General features: G+C 34.1%; 3 protein-coding genes across 6 annotated transcripts; all 3 read right to left on the bottom strand.

Moving 5' to 3' along the window:
* Positions 1–942: 942 nt before the first annotated feature.
* tmem98 (transmembrane protein 98) lies at positions 943–4,592 on the bottom strand. Of its 4 annotated transcripts, none has more exons than XM_073814014.1 (8): positions 4,360–4,592; positions 2,464–4,004; positions 2,069–2,276; positions 1,798–1,929; positions 1,666–1,699; positions 1,425–1,540; positions 1,290–1,349; positions 943–1,158 (listed from the first exon to the last, which is right to left on the bottom strand). In XM_073814014.1, exons 3-8 carry the CDS (start codon positions 2,197–2,199, stop codon positions 969–971), a joined length of 663 nt encoding a protein of 220 aa, XP_073670115.1. In that variant the 5' UTR covers positions 2,200–2,276; positions 2,464–4,004; positions 4,360–4,592; the 3' UTR covers positions 943–968. The 4 variants fall into 4 exon arrangements, with proteins under 4 accessions (XP_073670115.1, XP_065124771.1, XP_073670116.1 ...); XM_065268699.2 differs by having other exon boundaries at positions 2,464–2,579; XM_073814015.1 differs by having other exon boundaries at positions 2,464–2,525.
* A 693-nt stretch (positions 4,593–5,285) lies between these two features.
* On the bottom strand, positions 5,286–7,666 carry LOC135770990 (uncharacterized). Its single transcript, XM_065280992.1, has 7 exons — positions 7,333–7,666; positions 6,709–7,035; positions 6,538–6,603; positions 6,370–6,444; positions 5,862–5,926; positions 5,590–5,649; positions 5,286–5,499 (listed from the first exon to the last, which is right to left on the bottom strand). The coding sequence occupies exons 1-7, from the start codon at positions 7,664–7,666 to the stop codon at positions 5,395–5,397; spliced, it is 1,032 nt and encodes a 343-aa protein (XP_065137064.1). The 3' UTR covers positions 5,286–5,394.
* Positions 7,667–9,310: 1,644 nt separating this feature from the next.
* LOC135767476 (CD276 antigen homolog) lies at positions 9,311–12,417 on the bottom strand. Its single transcript, XM_065277217.2, has 5 exons — positions 12,301–12,417; positions 11,155–11,469; positions 10,540–10,866; positions 10,139–10,251; positions 9,311–9,594 (listed from the first exon to the last, which is right to left on the bottom strand). The coding sequence occupies exons 1-4, from the start codon at positions 12,344–12,346 to the stop codon at positions 10,169–10,171; spliced, it is 771 nt and encodes a 256-aa protein (XP_065133289.1). The 5' UTR covers positions 12,347–12,417; the 3' UTR covers positions 9,311–9,594; positions 10,139–10,168.
* Between the last annotated feature and the right edge of the window lie 778 nt (positions 12,418–13,195).

Genomic DNA, 13,195 nt, shown 5'->3' with positions numbered 1-13,195 from the left:
AAAAACGTACAAATGATCTGTAAAAAATGAATTCCTGGAGCCTTATTTATAAAGCATGCGTATGATCGTAGAATAAGTGTATGCAAAAATTCACAGCAACTTTCATATTTATAAAAATGGTCTTAGTGTAAAAGTGCTTAGAGCCACGTCAGTATGCACTTTTGCTTGTCCGATTGAAGTTTTTGGAAAATAAGCCATTTTTACTGCTCTAAAAGGATTTAAACATTGTTAGGTGATCTTTTATATGTCAATGACATTAACTAGGCATACGTTTCTTCACAAGTATGCGTTTTGAGAAATGATAACAAGTTTGAATTTAGGGTGATTTCTAAGCAGCGCTTTATAAATGGTTGCCTTAAAGGGGACATATCACGAAAATCTGCATTTTTTCATGTTTAAGTGCTATAATTGGGTCCCCAGTGCTGCTATCAACCTGAAAAAGATCAAACTAGTAACTTAGTTTTGGTAAACCATTCTTGGCAAGCATGTGAAAAAAATAGAAAAAAATAATTAAATAAAAAAAGGTAATTGAAATCTGTCTTTCTTTGTGATGTCAGAAGGGGATAATATGGCACCTTGCATGCACTATCCAACCATGGCACTGCCATTTAGTGCAGAGATCAGCTCATTTGCATTTTAAAGGACACACCCAAAAACTGCACATTTTTGCTCACACCAACAAAGCGGCAATTTTAACATGCTATAATAAATTATCTATATGATATTTTGAGCTAAAACTTCACATACTTCACATGGGGACACCAAATATTTATTTTACACATTAAAAAGGTCTTGTGAAATGTCCCCTTTAAAATTTAATAGTAAGGAAGTTGCAGTAATGTGATCGTACAAACTGATATGAATAAACCACCTGTTAAAATATGTACGAATTTTGCCTGAGATTGTGTTGGTGATGAAAATTTCCTTGACTATAAACACATGAGTATCTCTTGTGTACTTTAAAGAAGTCAGATCGACTGCTCCCTCTCCGGCAGGCATCTCTCTGGTTCTGACGCCAAGGCCGCTTCTCTCAGCACGACCATGTGATCCTCGGCTGCATTCAGTGACTGGTCGATCCAATCCAGACAGCCAGACATGTGGCAAGCGTTTCGTGTCACCAGCACCAAGTGACTGACTGACAAAAGCAACGCAGTGGCCCTGTGGGGAAATTTTAAGAAAATATGTGCAGACTTAGTCTACTTTAAACAGAAACTGTTTGCATCCTGTTTGTCTGTGTAAAGCAAATTTACTGAGATACAACAGGGCTTCATATGTAGGTATGAAATTACCTGGCATCTAGGAGAATGGGGTCCAGGGGAGGATACATAGACCGAACCACATCATCAACCCTGTGACAGCAAAAAATATGTTAGTATTACCAAGTTTAACACTGTCAGGTGTGTCACGCTTCTGAATCCGGTTACCTTGGGCTGATACGTTTGGCCACAGTGATGATGTCATTCAGACTGGCAGGTGCCTTGACCTTTGCACCAGACCCCATTGTCATGGCGACAAGCTTTTCAGTGAGAGTGTGACATATCTGTATAGAAAAAGAATCATCAATTAAGAAATATTTTTGGTAATTATTAATACTAAATATATATATATATATATATATATATATATATATATATATATTAAATATATAGTAAATAGTAAATCTACCTTAAGAATTGCAATGCAGTGAGACACAAGGCCCCTGAGAGAGAGAAAATAAAATAGAGATCACTACATTGTTAATATACTACAACAGTGATTATTAAAGTTGTGAGGATGAGTGTGAAGTGGAGGTAGTACGAGGCATCCTCGATCCAGTCTTCATTTTCCAGCATGGCCTCAATATGAGGGTTTGTGATGACAACATCATCCAGCTCCAGCTCTGAAGGTTCACTTTGAGTCTCCATTGCTCCAATCAGATCCACTGTGGGTCTGAGATGGGGTAGATTAAGGGGTGAGAAAGTGAACGGGAGTGAAAGTACCTTATTGGCTGAGAAAAACAATGGTGATGCAATGCAAAATGATCCCAGCCTAATCCACAATGTGAGAAACGAGGTCACAAGGTACATACTTGGAATCAAAGTGGTGAAGAAGGTCAGGAGGGTGGCAGTAGCGATGCCGGCACACAACCACTAATGCCACAAATGATGCCAGGAAGATGGTGGCCAGCACACCTATGGCCACAATCACAACTGTCTCCATGGTTACGTGATGATGAATGATGAAGATGAGGATTGTCTAAGAGTTGTTTGGTTGGGGACACCAAATTCAACATTTATCTGCGAAAAAAGAGGACATTTTATCTCTGTTTGCATCAACTTTTACTACTGAGTGTAATTATGTAGAGCTTCATTTAGACCTCTCAGATCAAGGCTTCTCTGAAGTTTATTGCAGTCCAGGAAGCAATATTCAATATAATGTTCAAGTATAAAAAAGAAAAGTCAGTGTGGGAGTGTGTTTGTGTACCTGGTACTTTTGTAGGGGCCACTCCCATCAGACTTTATCCCAGAGTTTAGTCAATTATTAACCTGGTTACAGGTGTATATACCTGATATTAATAGTGAGTGTGAATGGTGTGATTGCTGTAAGTAAAAATAAATAAATTGTAGCATGCACTCCCATGTTAAGAAGTTTTAACTACTTATAATAATTATTCTTTCCCCTTGTCACATATTTGCTTATCTTTTGTTATTTTTTTGTAGACTTTTAGTTTGTAATTCGTGTTTCCTGTTTCCCCTTCTCTTCTATATTAGGCCATGCCATCTTATTTATTAAGGCCCTTGTGTTCCAGAGTTTACTTTCATGTCTGGTCTTTGTAATCTATAATGTGGTAAATTGTCAATTATTTTTTTGGCAGTTTCAGTTCAATATGTTTCTTTTTTTTCATGAGGCCTAATGAGTTAAGCATTGTCTGTTTACATTGTTAGTAATGCAATGATTATTCACTATGGGCCACAATTAAAATATAAATAGTTCATTTCCATCAAGAGGATTATGTATGTGAAATTCAGTTTTGGAATGCTGTAATTCACAAATCAGATTAATGAGCATTCTTCTGGCTGTGTCATACTGTGCAATCTCTCTAAGCATTTTCCCCTGAGCATTTGGAGGCATTGAATTAAAAAAAATTTATACACACATTTTATGTATGTTTTACAAATAGTAACATAAAAGTTGATCATAGTGTCAAGATTATGTGAAGGGTAAAAACAAGTAAGTGTTTGTATTTTATTTGAATGCAGTGATAATGCTGAATGTCAGTTAGACGGGTATCAACAAATCTGAACTAATAAATTATGAATTATATAAATTTGAGAAGTATAATTATTTCCCAACAGAAATATTGATACAGGCTCATGTAAATTTCACAGGCAGTAGTTAATATGAACTGCAGTTAATAAAGGAAAATAAGTATGGACCACAATGAAATTAACTGAGATCAAAAATACTCATAAATCAACAAAACAGACTTGGCGTCAATGCGAGTTTGAGGAATAGATGACAAATTATGTTATGAAATAAACAGAAATAAAATGCAAATAGGAAGAAAGATTGTTTTATGTAATAAAATAATACATTTAGGATGTCATGCATTATCTGTAAGCACTGAATTAACATTAAACGCATTGTGGCAGTTACCCGGACAGGGTTTAGATTAAACCAGGACTATAGGCCTTATAATGGCAGTAGTTTTTAACAAACACACCAGTCTTTTCTGTAAGTTACAGAAAACAAAACTGGCAGGCATCTTGAGAAAAACAATGGCACTAAATGATATACGTTAAAGTAAAAGTCAGTGCAAGATGTTTTTAAATTAACACACGTGCATTGTAGTCTGGGACTAGAATAAACCCTGTCTGGGAAAACACCCCAATTGTTTTTGTTTAGTATTATAATGTCAAAGTTATGTTAAAGTTATGTTACCCTAGTTAGGTTTAGCATTCTTAAAATCACAAAATCACTCACAATTCCCCTTTAAGGACTGAGGATTTTATGTTTATGGTAGCCTTTAATAAAATATGAACAACATGGATGCTGTTTTGTTTACTGCCTCACACGGATAAACACTTGTGTCTAAAAGTTTTCTTTAGGTTCAAGGTAATACATTTTTTTTAATTCACAGTCACTAGGCTATGTGTTGTCTTTTTAGAAAAAAAATTGTCCTATATAGACTCAATTAATGTCCATATCAGCAACCCCACTATCATCAGGCTTTTCAACTGCAGATAGCACAACTTCGCACAATCATCATTTTACAATCATTATTTATGTTATCAGAAAAATTCTAATAAATACATTCTAAGAATATATTGCATAACATTAATCCTGACGAGAAACGTAGTTTGGATTTTAGTATCTTACCTATATACCGTTTCCATTTTGCGGCGTTGTCCCATTAAAACAAAGCGCGTTTGGGTGGTCGAGTGGAGACGGCACGGAGATCTCCAGCGCGGGAGTGCGCACAGCAGTTCGGTGAACTTCGCTCCGAGGCGCGCGCTCACATCTAATGCAAACTGTTAACACTCAGCCACAAGGTGTCAGTGACGAGTCAAACATCAGTCATTAAAAAGTAAATGATAATAAAAAAGCTTTCTTAGACTTAAGAGGAGAATTAGAGATTAAAAATACCATAAGTTTATTATAAAAACAATAAAATCCCATGGGACATCAGTGTGTGACTCGGTTTTATCAGTTATAGAGATAAAAAAACTTTTAAGGATGAGGGTTCACAAAAGTGACAAAGTAATCAGTAAAGGTTACAGCATCTTTACTAAAGTATTCCCATTACACAAAATAGACTCTGTAAATGTAGTTTTCAATCCTTAGCTGTATTCGTTGGAAGTTGCAAAGTGTATGGTACAAGCAGAATAGATGTCATTTTACAGCTTATTTTTAACAATCCGGCATTTGGTTAAGATTAAATAGTCTGCAACCATTTGCAACTACGCACATGATACTTCAATGCATCATCTTTTTTAATGCTGCTTCCTTTTCTTTAGTGACATCTTTGATGTTATCTCATAAGCTGGTTACTTCTTTACATGACTTATTTATAAAAACTCTAACTGACATTTTTAATTCAAAAATAACATGTTGTTCATGACATGACAGACATATGTATAAAGATTTCAGGTCAATAACACAAATGGCTCTATCAAGATTAACTTTTCTTTTTTTTCAAGTTTTATACTTTGCTAGCAAACCACATCACAAAAACGTATAGTATACTTGACACTGTTTGCAATTTTGCGAATACTTAGTTGACTTATACCTTAAATTACTACTGTAAATTAAAATAAAACAATACAATAGCTGCAGGTTAAGTTAAAGGAAAATGACTACTAGGGTCCAGCTGCTTTGTTGCTTATAGTTTTTACAAATGTGTGTGTTTTAGTTTTATTTTAAGCAGGCATACTCTGAGTATTCTGCTGTGGTGATCTGTTTTTGAGCAGGTCTTGCTGCATTTTTAACATGGACAACAGTTGAATATGTCACTTCATCCTGTAGAAATAAACGGAATGTGAGAGATTGCGTTATAAACATTTACCTAAAGTACAAACACATGCACGCACAGAATAGATTTTGACTGACCTCAGTTTCATCTTGTTTAATGTGTTGGTCTTGAGCTGAGCTATCAGGCTTTAAGACATCCTAATAAATGAGAATGCTTGTTAAAGCATACACAATTACATCCATCATATTCACACACCCTCTTTCTCAAACTTTCTGAAATGTATCTGGCACCTGACTATGATGCTTTTCATAGTCCTGTGTTAACAACAGGGCTTCTATTGACAAAATATACAGTATGCCATGTATCTACATCTTAACTTAATATCTTTTTACAATAGATTTGTGTTCACCTTCTTCTCCCCATCATTATACAGCACTAGTCCATCACTGGTCCCATTTTTCACATCTCTTGTTTCTAAACAATGAAACATTAGCCAGAAATCTGTGAATCAAACTTTAGATACATCAGTAAACGCTTAATATTTCACAATATATCTAAAGATGGTTGTTCAGAATAAAATCTAGCATTAGATAAATAGCAACTTTCAGTTATAACTGAACTTCTGATTATACATGTTGTTGTTTAATCATCTCAGATTTACAAGTCATTAAAACGAACTATTATTTATCTTGACTAGAGATGAGGTGTTATAACTTAAAAATATCGTTGCAATATGTCAACTTTATTTTATAAGTTGTAGCTCATCTCTTGTCAAGATACATAATAGTAAGTTAAAATGACTTGTAAATCTGAGTTGATTCAACTAAAAAAATTAATGCAGCATTAATTTTTTACAGTGTAGGTGTAAATTTAGTCAAGTATAATTTATGTGTGTGTATGGATGTGTGGTTGTGTACCTCTGCGTCTCCAGATCATTACTGCTAGTACAGTAAGAAGCAATAATGAAAACACTGATATAAGAGCAAAGACATCTATGAAATAAACAAAAAGACACACATACCCTAAATATGGATATTTAAAGTGATATAAAAAGAAGATTTCAAAAAGACGTGACTGTTACTTACATGGTTTTATTGAACTGCCTTCGGTTTCAGATCTGGGATTGGTTTGAGGTGTTGTTTGATGTGTTGCTGCAGTAGAATATGTTAGATTATTTCATTATTCCAACAATTTAGATTTTATGAAGCAACTCAATATTGTTAATGTTCAAAGTTACAAAATTAACACAAATTTACCTTTAGCTTTAAGTCTGATGTTGATGTATTGTTGAGACCCTACAGAACATGTATAATATCCTTTATGCTGTGTGGTCAGGTCTGATAAGAGGAGAGAAAGATTTCCTGGACTTGTTTTATTTAACAGTTTGATTTTATCTTTGTGTTTCGGACTCTGCTCACTTGGGTAAATTTCTTTAGGTTTTGTATTGAATTGTGTAATTGAATAAGTCCATGCAAGTTGTTGAGGTTTAGCTTGTAGCTCTTTACAGTAGCAGGGCAGAACTACAGACTCTCCTGGACGTCCCATCACTTCAACTGTCTGTGTATTATTAACCAGATCACAACCTGTTCACACATTTATGAAACTTATATTAATATTTAAAGTGCATTCACTACTGATTTTCTCCATGACTGTAATGACATGTTTGTATAAATCCTTTTTGTAAAAACAACATATAAAAATAATAAAGTGGTACTGAATTTCTTGTATTATTATTTTATCACTGTACTAGCATAACATTAACAAAGGGTTATTGAAGGTTTGTGATCAGATCTGAATGTAAAAATTACTTCTGAAATAGCACATTTCTGTTTCTGTTTAAAAAAAATGTAGGCCTATTTCATTTAGTAAATTACTATTACCTTTAATTGTTATCGTAATGTCTCTGTATTCAGGGTTGTGACTATATATCTCACACCTATACTTTCCTTCATCCTGCTTTCTCAGGTCAGAAATGAGAAGAGAGAGATTTGTAGGTGAACTTTCATTTAACAGCTTCAGTCTGCCTTTGTAGTTTTCATTATGAAATACTTCGTTTCGCTGCTGTTGCAGATAAAGCCAGGTAAATGTCTGAACTGTAGACTGTGGGTCTGTGCAGGTACAAGGCAGCAGCACTGAACCACCAGTGTATCCTGTGAGTGTGAGCTCTTCTGTTCCTCGATTAATACAACCATACAGACAAAAGAGTTTTGCCATTCAAAACAGATCAGAGATTTTCAGATTTAAACAAACAACAGGAAGAAGTACCAGCTAAGAAGTTGAGAAACATATAGGGACATTTAAACAAAAATGCAGATCTTAAATATTTACATGCTTATAAAAAACTCATTGTAAATTATAAGCAGTTACTATGGGGGATATATGAGTCAAATAGAAAATGTATCTAACACTCAGTACTTTTATATGTGATAAATTAAGATAAAAAAGTAACAACATTAAGCAATGGTTACAAATGTTTCCAAAAGTTGAGTAACAGAGAGATTTAAAGAAAAGCTCACAGTGTATTTTCTAAGGGTTTGTTGACTTCCTCTCATGATGGTTTGACCACTTAAAGGCAATGTTATATGTGTTTCTCATATGCTTGCAATTTACCACTTCCTGATTTTTGCCTCCTATTTTCATATGTATGTAATATCTTATATATTATTAATAATAAAAGTGAACTTATCACACTTTTTTTATGTTTTAAAAAAATTGTGTCATAGTAGAGCCAAAACACAGATTGTACTATTTAAAAACTCTTGAAGACTTTCTTAGAAATATTTTTAGAAAGCTCTAACTTTACAACAACCCTAACAAACAAACAAACAAATCTTTGTTAAGCTGTTTAAAATGACTTCTTTACTCCTCAAGGAATTAAAGATTTCCTTCACAATTTCTTGTTGTGATTCACAAACAGTCACGAGTTTTCTGTATTCTTATAACTTTCCAAAGGTCAGCTTTATGTTTTATTTTAATTAGTATTGACTTATAACACCTCAGATGCCTTAATAGTTATTTTCCAAAAGAAAAACAGATACATTAATGTTTGGATTTGATTTTTAGTTGTTGGTCATTATTTAGTAATCTTTCATCAACCCTTATTAGGTTTTGTTGAGCACATTTCTAGTATGTTAAATAAAGTTTATAATTTATGGATCAGCACTACTGCTACAGCTGTTATGAATAGTTAATAAAAGCAGAAAGTCTGGACTCACCTGCAGTGAAGTGAAGCATAAAGAGAAGATAAAAACAGATCTTCATGACTGTTTCTCACTGATCCTCCATACACGTAGACAACACTTCATGAGCGAGTGTGAATGTTTTATTAAAGTCTTCGGGAACTCATCATACGTCATTTCCCCCTTTCACTACTGCATGTTCTATATACTTCCTGGATCTTCATTAAAACTTTTATTATTTTTATTAAGTAATCTACTGTATGATAATATTTTGTGTGAATTTCTGTTTCAGGAGAGTTAAACTGGTTTTGCTAAACATGAAGAATAAATGTATGTGATATTTATATGATGTTTATGTGTACAGAAAGGCTACAGTATATGATGTTGAGCGCCAGTAGTCTTGTTTTTGTGTTATGTAAGGTTTAATGACAGCTCACATAGAAGAACTTCATGTACAAGACAGCTGAGATGTTTTTGTAATAATGTCAATATGTGCTTAAAGCTCAAGCCATTCTCCAGCCATTAACTCATCATCATTTGTTATAATTTTTGGTCCATGGATATTAGACACTAATACACTAATAACACTTTTATATTACACTTTCTTTGTAAATACACTATGTGAAACTTTATTTAAATGCACTTTATTTATGTAAACAGTTATCTCTGCACACACAACATTTAATTGGACTGGGTTTACACATTACTATAATTCTTAAGTTAAAAGAGTATTGCATCAGGATTGCATACAGTTACTGTATCTTTACATACACACAATATAATTGCCAGGCTATAAGCTAGGTTTAAAAGTTGAAATACCTTAAAGTTGAACATACAATATAGTTCATAGATTTTAGTCATTTTGCTTTGATGTAGTAAACTCTGTGTACTCTGCTGTCACGTTATGAGCAGATGTGGCTGCAGTTTTAACAAACCACAGCAGAATGTGTCATCTTATCCAGTCTACAGAAAAAGAAGAGATTATTATCAAATGGCAAAAACCTCTTAAACAGATGCAATGGTATGAAAATTAACACGAAAATGCAAGTTTGTAATGCTGAACCACATCCTATCCTAAGCCTCACTCATACTTGTTGAGATTATTCAGTTTTAAACTGCAATCTGTAATTTTTGTTTCTTAAAAATAACAAAATTCACATACTGAGTAGGCTAAGTACATAAATAAATCAATTTCTTCTTAGCTTGATTCACAACAGCAAGCTTACATCAATGATTTATCATTTTAGCTGTTGGGTAAATTGCACAGGAAATGTCAGTTTGACATCATCTGACTTCAACCCCTATACTTTTAATTTTATGTTTTAAACAATGATGATGGGTCAAAGGTTATGGATTGCAACTTAAAATAAAATACCATTTGACCTATTTATAAGGTACTGTACAAATTAGTGAGGAACTTTGTTACTGTGTTAAATGGTAGTTTCAGTTTTGACCACGGTTTGAGACCATTTGATAAATGATGTCATTTTAAACATTTATTGCTTACATTGTGGTGTGTTGTGCGAATTCTGACTCTTCAGTAGTTGTTGTCACTTTGTTTAACAGGTTTATCTGTCGATAAACAGACTTCTTGGATATGCCATTTGGATGTGTCATCTACTGTAAAGATGATGTTCAATAAGTATCAATGAAAAATCATTTATTCCTCCAATAGTTGGAATATTTAAAATACTTTATATATTAATGAAGTTAAGAATGTTGGTATTTCATTAGTTAACTTTTAAACAATTTTAATTAATATGTGCATCCTTAATACATCTATACTCTGGGTAAATGAATCACTTTAGATTTGTTGTGGCAAAACAAATGAAGACACGTGTCAAACACTTTTAGCTAAAGCCTAAGAAATGGTTATACTGATGTTAACAGTTACAGGAGGAGAATTACCTTTGACTTTAAGTCTGATGTTGATGTATTGTTGAGACTCTATAGAACATGTATAATATCCCTCATGCTGTAGGGTCAGGTTTGATAAGAGGAGAGAAAGATCCCCTGGACTTGTTTTATTTAACAGTTTGATTTTATCTTTGTGTTTGGGACTCTGCTCACTTGGGTAAATTTCTTTAGGTGTTGTATTGGATTGTGTAATTGAATAAGTCCATGTAAGTTGTTGAGGTTTAGCCTGTAGCTCTTTACAGGAGCAGGGCAGAATTACAGACTCTCCTGAACGTCCCATCAGTTCAACTGTCTGTGTATTATTAACCAGTTCACAACCTGTTCACACATTTATGAAACTTATATTAATATTTAAAGTTCATTCACAACTGATTTTCTCAGTGACATGTTTGTATAAATCCTTTTTGTAAAAACAACATATACAAATAATAAAGTGGTACTGAATTTCTTGTATTATTATTTTATCACTGTACTAGCATAACATTATCACACAATTATTTAAGGTTTTTGATCAAATGTGAATGTAAAAATTACTTCTGAAATAGCACATTTTTGTTTCTGTTTAAAAAATATGTAGGCCTATTTCATGTAGTTAAGTACTTTTACCTTTAATTGTTATCTTAATGTCTCTGTATTCTGTGGTTCTGTTTTGACTATATATCTCACACCTATATACACCTTCATCCTGCTTTCTCAGATCAGAAATGAGAAGAGAGATATTTGTAGGTGAACTTTCATTAAACAGCTTCAGTCTGCCACTGTAGCTTTCATTATGAAATACATCGCTCCACGACTGCTCTTGATTACGCCATGTAAATGTCTTAACTGTAGACTGTGGGTCTGTGCAGGTACAGGGCAGCAGCACTGAACCACCAGTGTATCCTGTGAGTGTGAGCTCATCTCTACCTCGATTAATACAACCTACAGACAAAAGAGTTTTGCCTTTCAGAATAGATCAGAGATTTTCAGATTTAAACAAACAACAGCAAGAAGTACCAGCTAAGAAGTTGAAAGACTAATGGAGATAAACAGAAATATTTTCAATTCTCAGATAATAAATATTTACATGCGTATAATAAACTAATTGAAAATTATAAGCAGCTCCTATGGGGGATATATGAGTCAAACAGAAAATGTATCTAACACTCAGTACATGCAAAATTTGATATGTGATAATTTATGATAAAAAGTAACAACATTAAGCAATGGTTAATGATGAATGCAAAAGTTGAGTAACAGAGAGATTTTAAAAAAGGCTAAGAAAGCTCTTAGAAACTACACGCAAGACACTCCCTTAACAGTAAACTTTGATTATGAATGAGATTATGCGAGTATCTGGCAAATGCGAGCGTCTCTTTTATCATAAACCCTTTAGTCGCATCTGCAGCAGGCACTTATTTTGACAAGACACGTGATGCACACAGGATCTCTCGATGCGCAGAACTCATATTTTGAAAAAAGGAACCACACACATGATGGACTACATACATGTTGTGACTAACTTAGCATCGAGTGCTCTCGAAATAAGAAGTCACCAGCTGCCACTGCCTTAATGTTTGGATTTGATTTTAGTTGTTGGTCATTATTTAGTAATCTTTCATCAACCTTTATGAGGTTTTGTTGAGTACATTTCTATGGACAAATTTTAGTTTAAAATAATCTCAGTTTGTTAAATAAAGTTTATAATTATTGATCAGCACTACCACTACAGCTGTTGTGAATGGTTTATAAAAGCAGAAAGTCTGGACTCACCTGCAGTGAAGTGAAGCATAAAGAGAAGATATAAACAGATCTTCATGACTGTTACTCACTGATGCTCCACATACATAGACAAACACTGCATGAGCAAGTGTGAATGTTTTATTAAAGTCTTCAGGAACTCATCATACGTCATTTCCCCCTTTTCAGTCCTGTATGCTCTAGATACTTCCTGGATATTTATTAAAACTTACTTTATAAGGAATCTACTGTATGATAATATTTTGTGTGAATTTTTGTTTCAGGACACAGTTACAGTATCTCTACGCACACACAACATTTAATTGGACAGGGTTTACTGCTTTTTTACTACTTTATTGCTTGCATACTCTGTGTACTCTGCTACAGGGCCGGAGTGGGGATACTTTTCAGCACGGGAGTTATAGGCCCAAGACCGGCCCACTTTTTCCATGGTGGAATTCCAAATTAGCACTTTTGCCAAATTGGATAAATGAAGCAACAGTTCAGCATTTACTTTTGTTTTTATTAATACCATGGTTTGCTTGTGAATAGGTAGACAACAGTATTAGCCGAATAATTAAGTTGCTAACCCTGCTGAAAAAACCAGCATCAAACCAGCATGGACCAGCATGGGAATTATGCTGGTCTATGCTGGTTTAGCTGGTGGTCACAGCATACCAGCACCAAAACACAACATATGCTGGTATGACCAGCATGGGATGCTGGTGCTAATGCTGGTTTAGCTGGTGCTAATGCTGGTTCGCTGCTGGTTTAGCTGGTGCTGATGCTGGTGCTGATGCTGGTTTGATGCTGGTTTAGCTGGTGTTCACTAGCAAACCAGCACCAAAACACAACATATGCTGGTCTTGCTGGTATGCTGTTTTTTTCAGCAGGGAATGCTAATCATTACTAGGCATATCTCTCTTTA

This window comes from Paramisgurnus dabryanus, chromosome 3 (assembly GCF_030506205.2).
Source record: "Paramisgurnus dabryanus chromosome 3, PD_genome_1.1, whole genome shotgun sequence".
NCBI classification, from domain to species: domain Eukaryota; kingdom Metazoa; phylum Chordata; class Actinopteri; order Cypriniformes; family Cobitidae; genus Paramisgurnus; species Paramisgurnus dabryanus.
Note: the sequence above shows the minus strand (reverse complement) of the source record. Positions and strands in the feature narration are given on the sequence as shown.

Bases quoted from the DNA above. Each gene is read 5' to 3' on its own strand.
- tmem98 (XM_073814014.1), bottom strand. From the start codon at position 2,199: ATGGAGACAGTTGTGATTGTGGCCATAGGTGTGCTGGCCACCATCTTC. The intron at 1,930-2,068 runs GTATGTACCTTG...ACCCCATCTCAG, and splicing joins CTTCACCACTTTGATTCCAA to ACCCACAGTGGATCTGATTG. The intron at 1,541-1,665 runs GTAGATTTACTA...TTTTCTATACAG, and splicing joins ACTGCATTGCAATTCTTAAG to ATATGTCACACTCTCACTGA.
- LOC135770990 (XM_065280992.1), bottom strand. From the start codon at position 7,666: ATGGCAAAACTCTTTTGTCTGTATGGTTGTATTAATCGAGGAACAGAA. The intron at 5,650-5,861 runs GTGAACACAAAT...CTCATTTATTAG, and splicing joins ATAATGATGGGGAGAAGAAG to GATGTCTTAAAGCCTGATAG. The intron at 5,500-5,589 runs GTCAGTCAAAAT...TTATTTCTACAG, and splicing joins TTAAACAAGATGAAACTGAG to GATGAAGTGACATATTCAAC.
- LOC135767476 (XM_065277217.2), bottom strand. From the start codon at position 12,346: ATGAAGATCTGTTTATATCTTCTCTTTATGCTTCACTTCACTGCAG. The intron at 11,470-12,300 runs GTGAGTCCAGAC...TTTTGTCTGTAG, and splicing joins TATGCTTCACTTCACTGCAG to GTTGTATTAATCGAGGTAGA. The intron at 10,867-11,154 runs GTAAAAGTACTT...ATGTGTGAACAG, and splicing joins CATTAAGATAACAATTAAAG to GTTGTGAACTGGTTAATAAT.